Source organism: Periplaneta americana, chromosome 17 (assembly GCF_040183065.1).
Source record: "Periplaneta americana isolate PAMFEO1 chromosome 17, P.americana_PAMFEO1_priV1, whole genome shotgun sequence".
Lineage (NCBI taxonomy): Eukaryota > Metazoa > Arthropoda > Insecta > Blattodea > Blattidae > Periplaneta > Periplaneta americana.
The window spans coordinates 115,782,057-115,796,289 of record NC_091133.1 but is presented as its reverse complement, the minus strand read 5'-3'; the positions used below and the strand labels follow the sequence as shown (position 1 = coordinate 115,796,289).

General features: G+C 33.7%; 1 protein-coding gene across 8 annotated transcripts in view; it reads left to right on the top strand.

Annotated features, from left to right (window-relative positions):
- Positions 1–14,233, top strand: part of Arms (Ankyrin repeat-rich membrane spanning) — a 240,880-nt gene that overhangs the window by 155,033 nt on the left and 71,614 nt on the right. For all 8 annotated transcript variants that reach the window (XR_011330235.1, XM_069816810.1, XM_069816808.1 and 5 more), the window contains one exon: positions 11,521–11,754. Coding sequence is in view for 7 of the 8 variants with exons in the window: in XM_069816810.1 (XP_069672911.1) it covers positions 11,521–11,754 (234 nt within the window). In the remaining variant the exon portion in view is untranslated. The remainder of the gene's footprint in view (positions 1–11,520; positions 11,755–14,233) is intronic.

Here is a 14,233-nt window from a genome sequence, read left to right as displayed (position 1 = left end):
GAAAAAGTAAACTACCCAATATCTTTTGTAGTTCATGTTTCATTGCAAAACTGTCCTTATTTTAAAAATAGTCCTCATACATTCTACTTCCTGCAGCACATACTTTCACCGAAGTTAGTAACTTTTAAGACATTTCCTACTTTAATGTATGTATCATTGTTCAGCACTCCAGCATTTCACACAGCACATATTTTGCAGTGTTCTGTGGGTGATATAAAAATTACATCTTTAGATTACTTTGTCTGAAGAATAATAAGTAGGTATAAAAGTTAAGCTGTGGAAATAAATAGGTATTTTTTATTGCTTGTATTAATTTTTGGAGTGACAGTATCATTTTTACATATACTGTCCAAATTGTCTTGAAACCACCTTTTGTATTTTTTCACCTTTGCCAGTCTAATTATAGTACAAATTTCTGAAGTGGTTATAAGGATATCGATAGTATTGTATGCAATTGTGGGAGAGAGGAGAGAACGCTCACTGAAGTCGCTTTTTCAGAAGTCGATGATGATGATGATGATGATGATGATGATGATGATGATGATGATGATGATGATGAATTTCTTTGTATATGGAGCTTGTTACGTATATTATATAATTCAGGCAGCCCTATCAAATCATTGGGCCTGTATTAGTTCTTTCTCATAATCTACAGTATATTTCACTCTAACAACTTAACAGCCATTCAGGCAACGATAATAATAGTAATAGTGGTTACTATGACAGTGCTTACAGTGATAGTGACAGTGATTATGAAGTTAATGTTTCAATTAATGGTGACAGCAGTGATAGTGATGGTCATGGCAATTATTTTGAGGAGCAACTATGGTGGAATGTCACTCCTAGCAAGTCTTGAATCATAATCTCAGATGTGTAACCAGTTTTCCTATCATCTAAATGTAACACATCTGGCATTTTGTATAAAAGTGAAATGAAATGAAATAAAGCTGTTTTGTGGTAAAATATTTACCTAGGAATTTGGTTATAATGACAACTTTCATGTGTTAAAATGGAAACCTAAATTGTAAATTACCTAGTTGACTAGTTCGACTTTGTATCAGCCATCTTCAAAACTAGTAAGGTCTTGCTTCTTCCGGTTTCTTCAGTTGTTTTGCCGAAAGAAGCAAGAACCTTATTAGTTCTGAAGATGGCTGATAAGAAATCGAAACTACAACTTAGGTTTTTACTTTAATACATGAAAGTGGTTATTGTAACCATATTCCTAAGTGATGAAAAGTGTTAGACGTGTGTAATTAAGATGCAAAAAATATTTTGTTCTTTAAGTCTGAATCTTTACACGACAATGAATATTTTCATTATAAACATTATTTCATGTTGAATCTTTCATACACTACTTTTAACACTTGAATATAAATAATTGATTAAATGGCGATCTTACTCGTGTTAATTATGTAAGCATGTGCGGCTTACAGCTGTTTCGGTGCTATTCCACACCATCCTCAGAGCCTACTCATTAGGCTCTGAGGATGGTGTCGAATAGCACCGAAACAGCTGTAAGCCGCACATGCTTACATAATTAACACGAGTAAGATCGCCATTTCTAGAATATGCCATTAGGAAAGTTCAGGATAACAGGCAGGGTTTGGAATTGAACGGGTTACATCAGCTTCTTGTCTATGCGGATGACGTGAATATGTTAGGAGGAAATACACAAACGATTAGGGAAAAACACGGAAATTTTACTTGAAGCAAGTAAAGCGATCGGTTTGGAAGTAAATCCCGAAAAGACAAAATATATGATTATGTCTCGTGACCAGAATATTGTACGAAATGGAAATATAAAAATTGGAGATTTATCCTTCGAAGAGGTGGAAAAATTCAAATATCTTGGAGCAACAGTAACAAATGTAAATGACACTCGGGAGGAAATTAAACGCAGAATAAATATGGGAAATGCGTGTTATTATTCGGTTGAGAAGCTCTTATCATCCAGTCTGCTGTCCAAAAATCTGAAAGTTAGAATTTATAAAACAGTTATATTACCGGTTCTTCTATATGGTTGTGAAACTTGGACTCTCACTCTGAGAGAGGAACATAGGTTAAGGGTGTTTGAGAATAAGGTGCTTAGGAAAATATTTGGGGCTAAGCGGGATGAAGTTACAGGAGAATGGAGAAAGTTACACAACACAGAACTGCACGCATTGTATTCTTCACCTGACATAATTAGGAACTTAAAATCCAGATGTTTGAGATGGGCAGGGCATGTAGCATGTATGGGCAAATCCAGAAATGCATATAGAGTGTTAGTTGGGAGATCAGAGGGAAAAAGACCTTTAGGGAGGCCGAGACGTAGATGGGAGGATAATATTAAAATGGATTTGAGGGAGGTGGGGTGTGATGATAGAGACTGGATTAATCTTGCACAGGATAGGGACCGATGGCGGGCTTATGTGAGGGCAGCAATGAACCTTCGGGTTCCTTAAAAGCCATTTGTAAGTAAGTAAGATCGCCATTTAATCAATTATTTAAACATTATTTGTTAATTGAACAGTTGAATAATAACAAAATGACGATAGTCCCAAACAGAATATAGTTAAAAAACTTTTGTATATGTACTTACTCAAATAATATATCAATGACCATTAGAATTGTGTGTGTCGAAGGTAGCTGAAGAGACTATACAAATATTCTGTTCAGCTGACGAGAGTTATTAGAGTGATAATAGGCCTACTAATTGTGGCTGATGTAGTGTATTCTAAATTAACATTAATTGATTTGTGTTTTAATTGCGAACTGAAAATAACTTAAAGATTCTCATTGTGATTGTTACATACCTTTCTGTACGTCTGCATAGTGTGTGAAATTGATGTCTAGTGAGTGCGGGATGGAAGATAGAAAAAAAAAAGCAAGAGAGGGACGAAGCAAGAAACAAAGGAAGACAGAAAGCAGGGAAAAATTGAAGAAAGTAAGAAAGAAATAAACGAACATAAAAAAGGAAAAAAAAATATGGAAGGAAGAAGGCAATAGAGGACACACGAATTAAGTAAGTACCAAGGAAGGACAGCAAGGAAAAGAAGTAATAAAAGGAGATAAAGAGAAAGCAAGGAGAAAGGATGAGAACATGGAAGAGAGCAAGAAAGAAAAATGAAAAAATAAAGGAAGAAAGAACCCAACAAAATATAGAAGAAAGAAAGTAAAATAACAATCAAGAAAGGAAAACACAAAATTCATTTTAAAAAAGTCGAAATGAGATTTGAACCCATATAACACCATAGACCATGTAAACACAATTTTATTACAAGCAACCAGAGCATTAGACTGCAATAGACAGTCTTAGGTAAAGGCAAGAGAGAGTGATAACGTGTTACTGACCACAAAGAGAGGGGAAGGGGATGTTGCCATGGAAATCCTTGGTTGCCTTCAAATGTCACACGTCGGTTGTAATGCTCATCATACACGGGCAGCATTTCTTTATGAATATCCTTCGCTGCCAAACCTTTTGTCCAGAAAAATCGTACAGTGGAGTGCGATTTGACAATGGCACACTTGTCCAGAAGTGCCGCCATCTTGCAACTTCTGCTTCTTTGTTTTACTTGTGCGCACATTGATCACTTTGACACCTGGATAATACTGCCATCTAGCAGTGATAGCTTCATGCGATTCATTAAAAAATGTAGCCCGGTATTTCGGTTTGTAACTTCCTGTGTACTTAAAGCATACGATGTATAAATGAAGTCAGATGTGTTTGTTTTGGGATTATGAAGAATGTCTTTCATTTGTAATTCAGGAAACGAAAGTTTAATTTCTTATTTGGGTGGATCTTAAATTATTTAATGCATATCTTCTGAATAATAGTTGAAGAAAACATGAACTATAAATGGCAGTATCATTTGCAACATATAAGGAGATTGAATTTTTCTGAAATATGTAAAACTTACAAAGAGAGAATATGTCATATTTGTCATAATCCACAGTTAATTCCCGATTTACCACGAAAATCGTCTGTAGCTGCATTTAGATTGGCAACAGGCCATGATTGTTTGGCCAAACACCTGCATAGAATTGGAATATATCAGTCCCCTAACTGCCCATTGTGCAACTCAAACCAAGAAATGGATTCGGAACACCTCAAAATCTGTGCTTCAGTGGCTGACCATGATAATATCTTTGAAAAATATTGGAGTGCAAGAGGTCAAATGACTTTATTGTCAAACGCCTGGCATTAGAAAACAATAACAACATATTTGTGATCCTTTTTATTATTTTATTTTATTTTTTAAGTCAGTATCTGATTTTCAGTTTTATGTATGCTTGCATTTCATAAGACGTGTAGGTATCAGTCAATATAGACTTTGAACTCAGGTGTAATATAATATTTGTGTGTTTAAATTACTTCATGCACAAGCACAGGTTTACAGTAATATGCACATAATTTCGTGTCTTGAAAAATAATAGGATAGGATATTTTGTAATTTGGCGAGAAATATACTATATCTGGCAGCAGAAAGCAGGAATTACATACAAAATAACATACCTTGTTTGGAAAGTATTGCTCAGTCTTTCTTTAAGAACCTTGTGGAGTTTTATATCAGTTTACTTTATAACTTGAAGTGCAGTTACAAGTTGATGCACTAATACGAGACTTCTTCTGTTCTTTCATGACCAGATTGCTAGTCAGGTTAGTAAGTTTGGATGTGGAATTTGAAACCACTCCTTGCAATTGGATGTTGTGTATTTGTCAGTTATGTGTGGCTTCATTTGGCTGTTTTATATACATCCTTTCCTAAGTTAAGTGGAAAAAATATATTCAGAACGTAAAGAGTAACCTTTTAAATGAAGTACTTTAATTGTGATTCCTCAGGTTTCTTAGATATGCATGAATGATTCTCCAAACTTATTCTATCTTGTTTTTAAGGTCACTTAAGGAAAGCATGAAGTTAGGTGTGCACATTATATTCCTTGGAATAATGAATGTGAAACAAATGATTGAATGCTTATTTAGTTTTCTTTAAGTATTAAGACCTTATAGACCTAGCTTCTGTTTATTTAGTTACAGAATCAATGCAATCATGTTAAAATTAATTGCCTTTAATTGAATACCTCCCCAGAATAATGTTGCATAACCCGTTTGAGCTACTTTACAGGAGACAGTAGAAGTAATATAATTCAGTATATACGGTACCCACAAATATGCAGTAAAAACAATTTTAGGTTGTTTAATTACTACTGTTTTAGTAGCCAACAGCTCACATTATCAATCACTATGTACCTATATTGCACTTCAAAATGGTAAGAATGTTGCATATCCAAATCCAGTATTTCAAGTAAATAGAATATCAATACTGTGACACTGTATGCCTACATGATACAATATATCAGACATCTCAATAGGGCCTTCTCGGAGCACTTCCCCCTCTCTTTCTTTTTTAATGTAAGAGTGGAATAAGATGCAGGAGCAGTTCGTGTATCTCCGGATGACATCATTGACCGCGACGTTTGAATAGACATCCGTAACCGCTACGATTTTGTCTCCATCTCCGAGGAAAGAATGTCCTTATTACCGCAAATGTATGAACAAATAAAAGCTTTCTTAGAGAAAGCGAAATTGTGGGAGTTGCAAGTTTCAGTGGGTAACTGTGACCACTTTATTAATCTAAAATTCTTACCTAATTTGAATCAAGACCAATGTAACAAATATAATGAAGTACTGAAGAACTTGAGAAAAGAATTTGAGAGGACATATCATAATAATACGTACCTTAACAATCAACAAGTTTAATTGTAATTTTATTATTATTATTTAATTAAATTTTATTTTATTAAATATAGTATGAACTTAAAAAAAGAGATTCCAAAAACCATTTACTAGAAATGAAGTATTTTGTTTAGTCAACTGTCTGAAGACAGGTCTGACCCTCACATGTGATATCAACAAGACACCACTTATGAGGCAACTAGGCCAGGAGATAATGGAATAGGGTAGCCAGTTCCTTGTGCTTAAATAATTACGTAACATGTATGGTTCTTCATGCTTCAGATGTCTTCTTTTTACTCATAATATATAATTAGAAAATACTATTATTATTATTATTATTATTATTATTATTATTATTATTATTATTACTGCAAACGACTTAAGAAATTTTATTCCTTCCGAAAACAACCGTCTATTTTGACAATACAACTCAAAAGTGCCGCTTTGTGGAATTTCTCCCGCAACAGTTACAACTTAGCTCACTCATGCTTGTAACATAAATCAGCGATCGGCTATATTCGGGTATTGCGCTTATCTCTTCAGCTGATTAAGCTATCTACATTTGCTCTGTGTAACAACTTTTATGCGTTGGCCTTGAGACGTCTGCAATATATTATTAATATTCAGTATTAAGTAATATAAAATAACATTATAAATAATTTTGTTTACCGAAATTACATTTTTTTCTTGAAGCAAGTAAAACTATAGGTTTGGAAGTAAATCCTGAAAAGACAAAGTATATGATTATGTCTCGTGATCAGAATATTGTACGAAATGGAAACATAAAAATTGGAGATTTATCCTTTGAAGAGGTGGAAAATTTCAAATATGTTGGAGTAACAGTAACAAATATAAATGACACTTGGGAGGAAATTAAACGCAGAATAAATATGGAAAATGGCTGTTATTATTCTGTTGAGAAGCTTTTGTCATCTAGTCTGCTGTCAAAAAAATGCGAAAGTTAGAATTTATAAAACAGTTATATTACCGGTTGTTCTGTATGGTTGTGAAACTTGGACTCTCACTTTGAGAAAGGAACAGAGATTAAGGGTGTTTGAGAATAAGGTTCTTAGGAAAATATTTGGGGCTAAGAGGGATGAAGTTACAGGAGAATGGAGAAAGTTATACAACGTGGAACTACACACATTGTATTCTTCATCTGACATAATTAGGAACATTAAATTCAGACGTTTGAGATGGGCAGGGCATGTAGCACGTATGGGCAAATCCAGAAATGCATATAGTGTGTTAGTTGGGAGACCGGAGGGGAAAAGACCTTTGGGGAGGCCGAGACGTAAATGGGAAGATATATTAAAATGGATTTGAGGGTGGTGGAATATGATGATAGAGACTGGATTAATCTTGCATAGGATAGGGACTGATGGGAGGCTTATGTGAGGGCGGCAATGAACCTCCGGGTTCCTTAAAAGCCATTTGTAAGTAAGTAAATTACATTGAAACATAATTCAAATTTGCTATCCTAGCAGTCACATTACAAAAAACCAGTGTCCTTACATTTTTAAGCTGTGGTAGAATTCTCTATACTGAGGGTTCAAATAGTCACACATGGCCAACAGATAGCCTTCTCCTCCTTAGTGATTGTAAGAATATCTTCATCTGCTGGTCACTCCGTCTGGAATGATTGGAGTGGTTCCTACGTATTACCTTTCCCCCCTTTTACGTTCAGTTGTATCAAACACACTCCAGTGTTCCAGCACGTTGTGTCCCTTTCGTAATCGAAGGACAGTAGGGTCGTTTAAAGATATTTGGAGACACATTCCTGATGTAATTTTGCAATCTGCATTTTTCTTTAGATTTTACTTCAGAAACGAAAAATCTAGAAAATGTGTTCCATCCATTTCCTTAATAACAAATGAGTTACCTGGGCTTGCTGACTCGACAACATGTTTGCAAAGTTGAGGAACATATACAGGGCCATACTTTCTTTTTTCAGTCAATGCGAAATTCCTGTCGCATGGCAAGAAAATAGTATACTTAATGTCCACCATGTTTCTCATCATATGCAACATTATTTTAGGGACTGCGAACTTCAGAACCTTATAATATCTCCCACACTTAATAATTCGGTATTCTGACATTACAGCTCTAACAGGCACAGAATATGCAATTTTTTTTTTTTTTTTGCGTTTAGCTCACATTTGTTAAAAATGGATTATGCAACATTATTCTGGGGAGGTATTCAATTATGAAATATACTACTCTCAAATTATCCGAGAGCCTTTTATTGATAATACACCTGTGCATTACAAAAAAAGTAGTGTTGTTTTATAGTGTAAACATACATAATTAAAAATGTATTATAGAAGTTAGGGCAATATGCTAGTGCTAGAAGATACTAAATGCTCCCGTCAGCCATATGTTATGTATAAATATGCTTTCTGTCATGTAATGAACATCACAAGCTAGAAAAGATTTCTCCTATGTAGTCAAAATCATAAACTATTTTTTTTTTTGTGATCAAATATCCATTAATAATAATAATCACTTCAATGAAGTTTCTGTTTTTGGTGTTATTACTACTCCATACATTTATTGAATTTCATGTTAAAATAAGTGCACTGAAAAACACACTCAAAGCGAAATTTTCAGTTTAGAAAAAGGTAAACTGTCTCGTATGATTTATTTGCAGATCCTATATTGTAAAATTTTATTACATTAACTTTATGTTACCTATCTATATTTCATTTGTTTCTTCCATTATTTAAATTTTTTAAAACGTAATGTATTTTGTCAAGCTTAATTTCGTTCCCTGCTTAATGTTGAAGTGTATTTGCTTCTATACCCTACTTCTCATTCTTAAAATATTAAATCCTATTATAGCATATTTGTACCCTAATTACCTTTGTGCTGCATCTATTTCCTGGATTGTTAACAGATTCCCTATCTTTTAACCTAATATTAAACCAGCTGAAGTACAGTAATTTTTTGTTTATAATTTTACGATATTTTACCCATAATTTCTGACGTTTGAAAAATGAAATCCAAGATGTTAGACCCTCAGTTCTGTTAAGGCATCAGTCTCAATATAGAATGTGTACTGTATGGTTTACTCGGCCTTATTTTGCTCATATCTCCTACATGATATAAGCATTATCCACTTTTAGATGATATCAACATTGAGTGTTATACTATTCATTCTTTTGCTGAATTGATACATTTTAAATGTTATATTAGTTTCAAGTTTCTTTGTTTTTCACGTACCAGTACAAATAAGTATGTTAAAAAATAAAAATCATTACGGTACGTTAAATGAAATAAATTGGAAGTTACAATTGTAAGTCGTATTGGTGCCAGAAAAGAAGACAAGCCCAGAGAAAAGTAGGTGAGTAGTTGAATACATACAAACCTATTATGTGAATACAATCTCTCTTAGAATGGTATATTGTTTAAGAGCATTTCAACTTTGAGATGATTTTTGTGTTTGCTATTTAAAGGACTATTACAAATGAACTATGTAAATCTTTAAATATTTCTGTCATGTCATATTAAGAATTCTTCAAGTGCATTTGTAGATCAAACATCTATTTTAGTCCGTCTTCTTACATTAAGGAAATAACAAATGCAGTTACATATCAGTGGTTGAAGCTTTCATTTACAAATATGTTCTGAACATTGGCAGCCATTTTGTAGGAAAAGCATACAAAATGAAAAGTAATTATTAATGTTTCACATTGATATAATACTTCAGTATTTTTATCATGTTATGAAAATCATCATGCATTTTAATATTGTTTGACACGTTTCCTATGAGTTAATGTCAAAATTAAAGAATAATAATTTAAATGCAACTTAGTTGTTGAGTTAGAGCTATGTTTTCTGTTTTTCTCTTTGTGCATTTGCTCTGCAGAGGTGCTGCAAGAGAAGAAGAAATATGTTAGTGTTTATTTCTATTTAGCTTACCAATAATTACTGTAAATTCTTTGTTATGATAGAAATACTAACTTGTTTGATAATAAATTTATAGCCCTCTTTAGTTATTTAGTCTCATAGCTGAAGTGTCAAAATTGGTGTTCTTTGGATACCAAGAAATATACTGGAGTTACACTGTTTTCTGTTATAGTGAAGATGATAGTGTGGTAGAATAATTATGGATAATTTTATTATGCGAGAAATAAATATAAGCAGAAATATCCCAAGATATGAGTAAAATTTTGGTCATTTTTTTTTTTCGAGAAAACACCTATTTCCGTTTTATATATACACCATATAGGGTGTAAACGATATAAACTGCCAAAAATACTGGTGGTAGAGCATAAATAACCGAAGAAAAAAGTCAAATGTTGTTTTACTGTAACTATCTAGTTTTCCCAGAAAAAAAATGTGTTTTGTGAGTCTAACTTTTTTGGAAAAGAGAATAGACGGTCATTATTTAGGCTACTTTGCCCGATATGTTACTCTGTTGTGAATTGGTATGTGGTGGGTGTTGGGTCATTGGCAATAATATTTACGTTCAGTCGAAATGTAGACAAATAATGAAACTACTATCAATCTTAAAAACATGGTATTTTGCAAATTAAAAATAAAATTGTAAGAATTAAATAAATTTCACTAGATATTTTGTTCAGTAGTCTGATATGTACTGCCTATATAATTTTGGCAGTTTATATCGTTTAGTGTGTGTGTGTGTGTGTGGGTGTGCGTGCGTGCGTGTGTGTGTGTGTGCGTGCGTGTGTGTGTCCTTTCATTTATATGTTGGTCAAATTCTTTATCAATATAATCGTCCTCAAAATGTATGCTTTAGTTATATTTCACAATAAAGTTTCATGACTAAGTGTGTCCAATAATAAAAATTATTATTATTATTATTATTATTATTATTATTATTATTATTATTATTATTATTATTATAACAAAATAACAATGAAGACAACAATTTTTATTAGGTACACACACCAAAGGAAAATTATGATAATAGCCTAAGTTGTTCGAGTTCTCAAATGTTATACATAACAATAGGGGAGTCGAGAATACGTTTTTTTAAAGGGTTTTTATGCTCTTCTCCCGATTAACTTCCTTTCGTATAATTATATACCGCAATTTTAGACACACCCGTCTCTCTAATTATTCTCTTCAAAACATGACTAATGCAAATTGTCCTCCATTCCTTGCAGTGTCATATTCGCTCTACATATAATACATGTAAACAAAACACACAACTTCCTTAGTATTAGAGTGTATGTAATGTCCTTTATCACCTATTAAATAGAAAGTAATCACTAAGCACACCAATCACAATGCCCATCATCTTGAATGAAAAGTAATTGTTTAAAAACTGAACTTAATTAGGTTACAAGTAGACCTAGACTGAGGGAGGATAACAAAGTACGTTAATGTTTTGTAGGAACATCCCGTCAAACAGGTATGCGGTAGTAAATAGTATACACCCAACTGCTCTTGTTACTAATTGGCAAGGTTCACCCTAATGATTGAACTCAACAACGGGAAGTTTTCTTCTGTATAAAAAAACATAGTATAGTATATAATAATTTTTCATAATGTAATGAATTACGTGAAAATGTGAGGTCCACCATTACATGTAAGAAATCCTGTGACGAAATATATATCATATCATATATGTAATGAAGCGTTGTTTAAAGCATTTCCTCCCCCCCCCCCTCTTGCACTTAAAATTCGTGGGAAAATGTGTTAACATGTTTTCTTTTTATTTGAAAATCCTTTAAAAAATATTTCCTGTTGGGTCCTAACTTATGTCATTATATTTAAAGAATAGTCCTTTTGTAATTTGTTGGAACTGGATTGTGAAATTTGTTGTTCTATTGCAGGCTGTGGAAGTGAACAGTCGTCGTCTGTTCAGTGAATCCAATATTGGTGGTCATGATTATTTACGCAATATGGTTCATCTCCCATTCTACCTGCAGAATTCTGGTTTACGCAAAGTAAAAGTCGCCCAGCAGACAGCTCAGTATCATAGAAAAAGCACGGCTACATCAACTGCTGCATCGTGGAATGAGAATGAAGAGAGCGTCAGCTTGGCAGCAACATGTGCTCTGTCTTCAGTAAGTTCGTTGCTTTTGCTAGGGAGGCAGACTGAATTGTCTGTGATAAAATTTATATTAGAATGCAAAATCACGATTATTTATTATTTTATTTTACCATACTCTAAATACAAAGTGGCTCAAAAGTCACTTTCCCCAATATTCGTTCTTATGTTTCATACTTGTACACATATACAGATGTCATAACTTGAATAAACGAATAGCTGGGGTAATAAGGGATGGGTTGACACCATGTTCTTGTGTCAACTGTTTTTCTGATGTCATGTCTTGAAAACAGCCCTCGTTTTGCCGAAATCCAGTTAATATGGCAACAGGATGGAGCATTACCTCATTTTGATGTAGGAGTGAGAGACCAGCGAATAGGGATTATAAAGAATGGACACTTTGCGTCGGTACCTCTGATGTAGCCGGACTGATTTCAATGACCTTCAAGCCAGCTAAAGCGTGAGATTCTGCTTTCTCCCTAGAGTTGGCGCTGACATCACACCAGCTAGCAGTCGACACAGCGGAAATATAACACATATAATTAATACATCTAGGTACATTATGTACTCAAATAAAATAAATTGGATCCATAAAATAATAAATCCGTCATTAACTGTACTGACTAGACTCTAGAGTTCCTTTATAATGAGAGTTGAGACGTTGACCCCAACAACAATTAAAATATGTAATGATTTGATAGCAGTGAAAATGGAAAAACAAAACTCTTACGAGAAGTAAAACCATAGACATATATTATATTATAAACAAATATTAAACGAATTCGATACTTAATTTTATAATGTATTATATTATTTTATTTGAAGCAAAGCGTTACTGGATTATGCAATAAGGTAGGCGATGTTTGGATCCTGTGTCTCAACTCTATACTCAATTATTATCTTAGCGTATGCTCGATTACACTAACCTCTAGCGCTTGAAAATGGAACTAAACGCTGGCACACAGAGAAACAAAACACAGGAAAATTCGCTCAGTGTCCATTCTATATTATCCCTATTCGCTGGAAGTACTTCTTGAACCAGCAATTCCATGAATGGATTGGCCGTCGTGGCACAACAAAATGGCCACCCAGATCATGCGACCTGACACCATGTAATTTTTTGCTGTGGGGTATCCTGAAAAATGATGTTTTTGCTCAGAAACCCCAGAATCTGCATCAATTGCGACAGATGATCGAACAGTCATCCTGAAAATCATCAGTTATGTTCTGCCATCTGTAAATCAGTGTCTAAACATTGTGAATTGTGTATCGAGAAACAGGGCCTCCATTTTGAACAAAATCTGTAAAGGAATGTGTAGTCAAATGTAAATTGAATGTAATTAAATGTAAGGAAGTGTTTGGGGAAAGTGACTTTTGATCCATGACAACTGTACTCTGCACAGTTGTCATGGGAAGATTGAAGTCCTCTGAACTAATTACTTTGTGAGGTGTGTGCATGTTTGGCTGCCTTCAGTCATGATAGTTAAAACGAATTGGATCATAATTCTTCAAAATAAATATTGCAAGTTTTTTTACTAAACCATTGTACTGTCCACCTTTGACTAGTTTTTGGTGAATGTGGTTGAATTTTGAGGGTTTCTATTGAAGGAATTGAAATTCAGATTCTTCAGTCAGTATTTTTTTTTTTTTTAGAGTTAACTAATACTGTCTGATGAAACTAAATGCTTTAAGGGTCATCTTGCTGCGTAAGGGTTACTAAGGCCTAAATTTTATGGATGACATAATTTAACTACGGAGCTTCTGTATATTAATATGAGAAGAGTATACAAATATAAAGCTTGTAGCATAGGGGAGAAATATTGGAAAATACGAGAAGCAAAATTTTGTGCATGCATAAAGAAAGTCGTGATATAACCAGATATTCATAGCAGAAAATCACTTTCTCGATAACATTATCATTCTAAACATATTGATATTTTGTAATATGATGTATTTCAGATTCCTTGATATCCGTGTACTTTGTACCTCTTGATAAATATTTTTGAGATTGATAATGCTAGAATGCGCATTTTTATAAATAGGTGCAATTAATTCTATTACTCCCCTATTCTCAGTGATTGCGTTCCCCAATGTTTCTGTCCGCCAACCAACAGCAGGTCCCTTCCTCCCCCCACTACCACAGCTGCTTGCATTGACAAACTCACAGCACTTCGCCAGATTAAAACTTACATACTATGTTACATTAATAACATTCGGTACTCACCCTCCACACAGTAGCTGCTGGATGTATTGCTTATCTTAATTCACATTACATTATTCACAGAACCCGTTTCATTAAACCTATTCACTAAATTTAGTATTTTTCTATTTTGAACTAGGTAGCCAGGGAATATAACCTCTAAAGTTGTTTTTCCTTGCTCTGCCACATGATTTTCTTCATTACCAACTGATATAAAGCATGTCATGGCCATCTTTTGAGCACAAAGTGAAACAAATAATACTTAGTATGTAGCCCCTTTTGTATGGTTTATAAG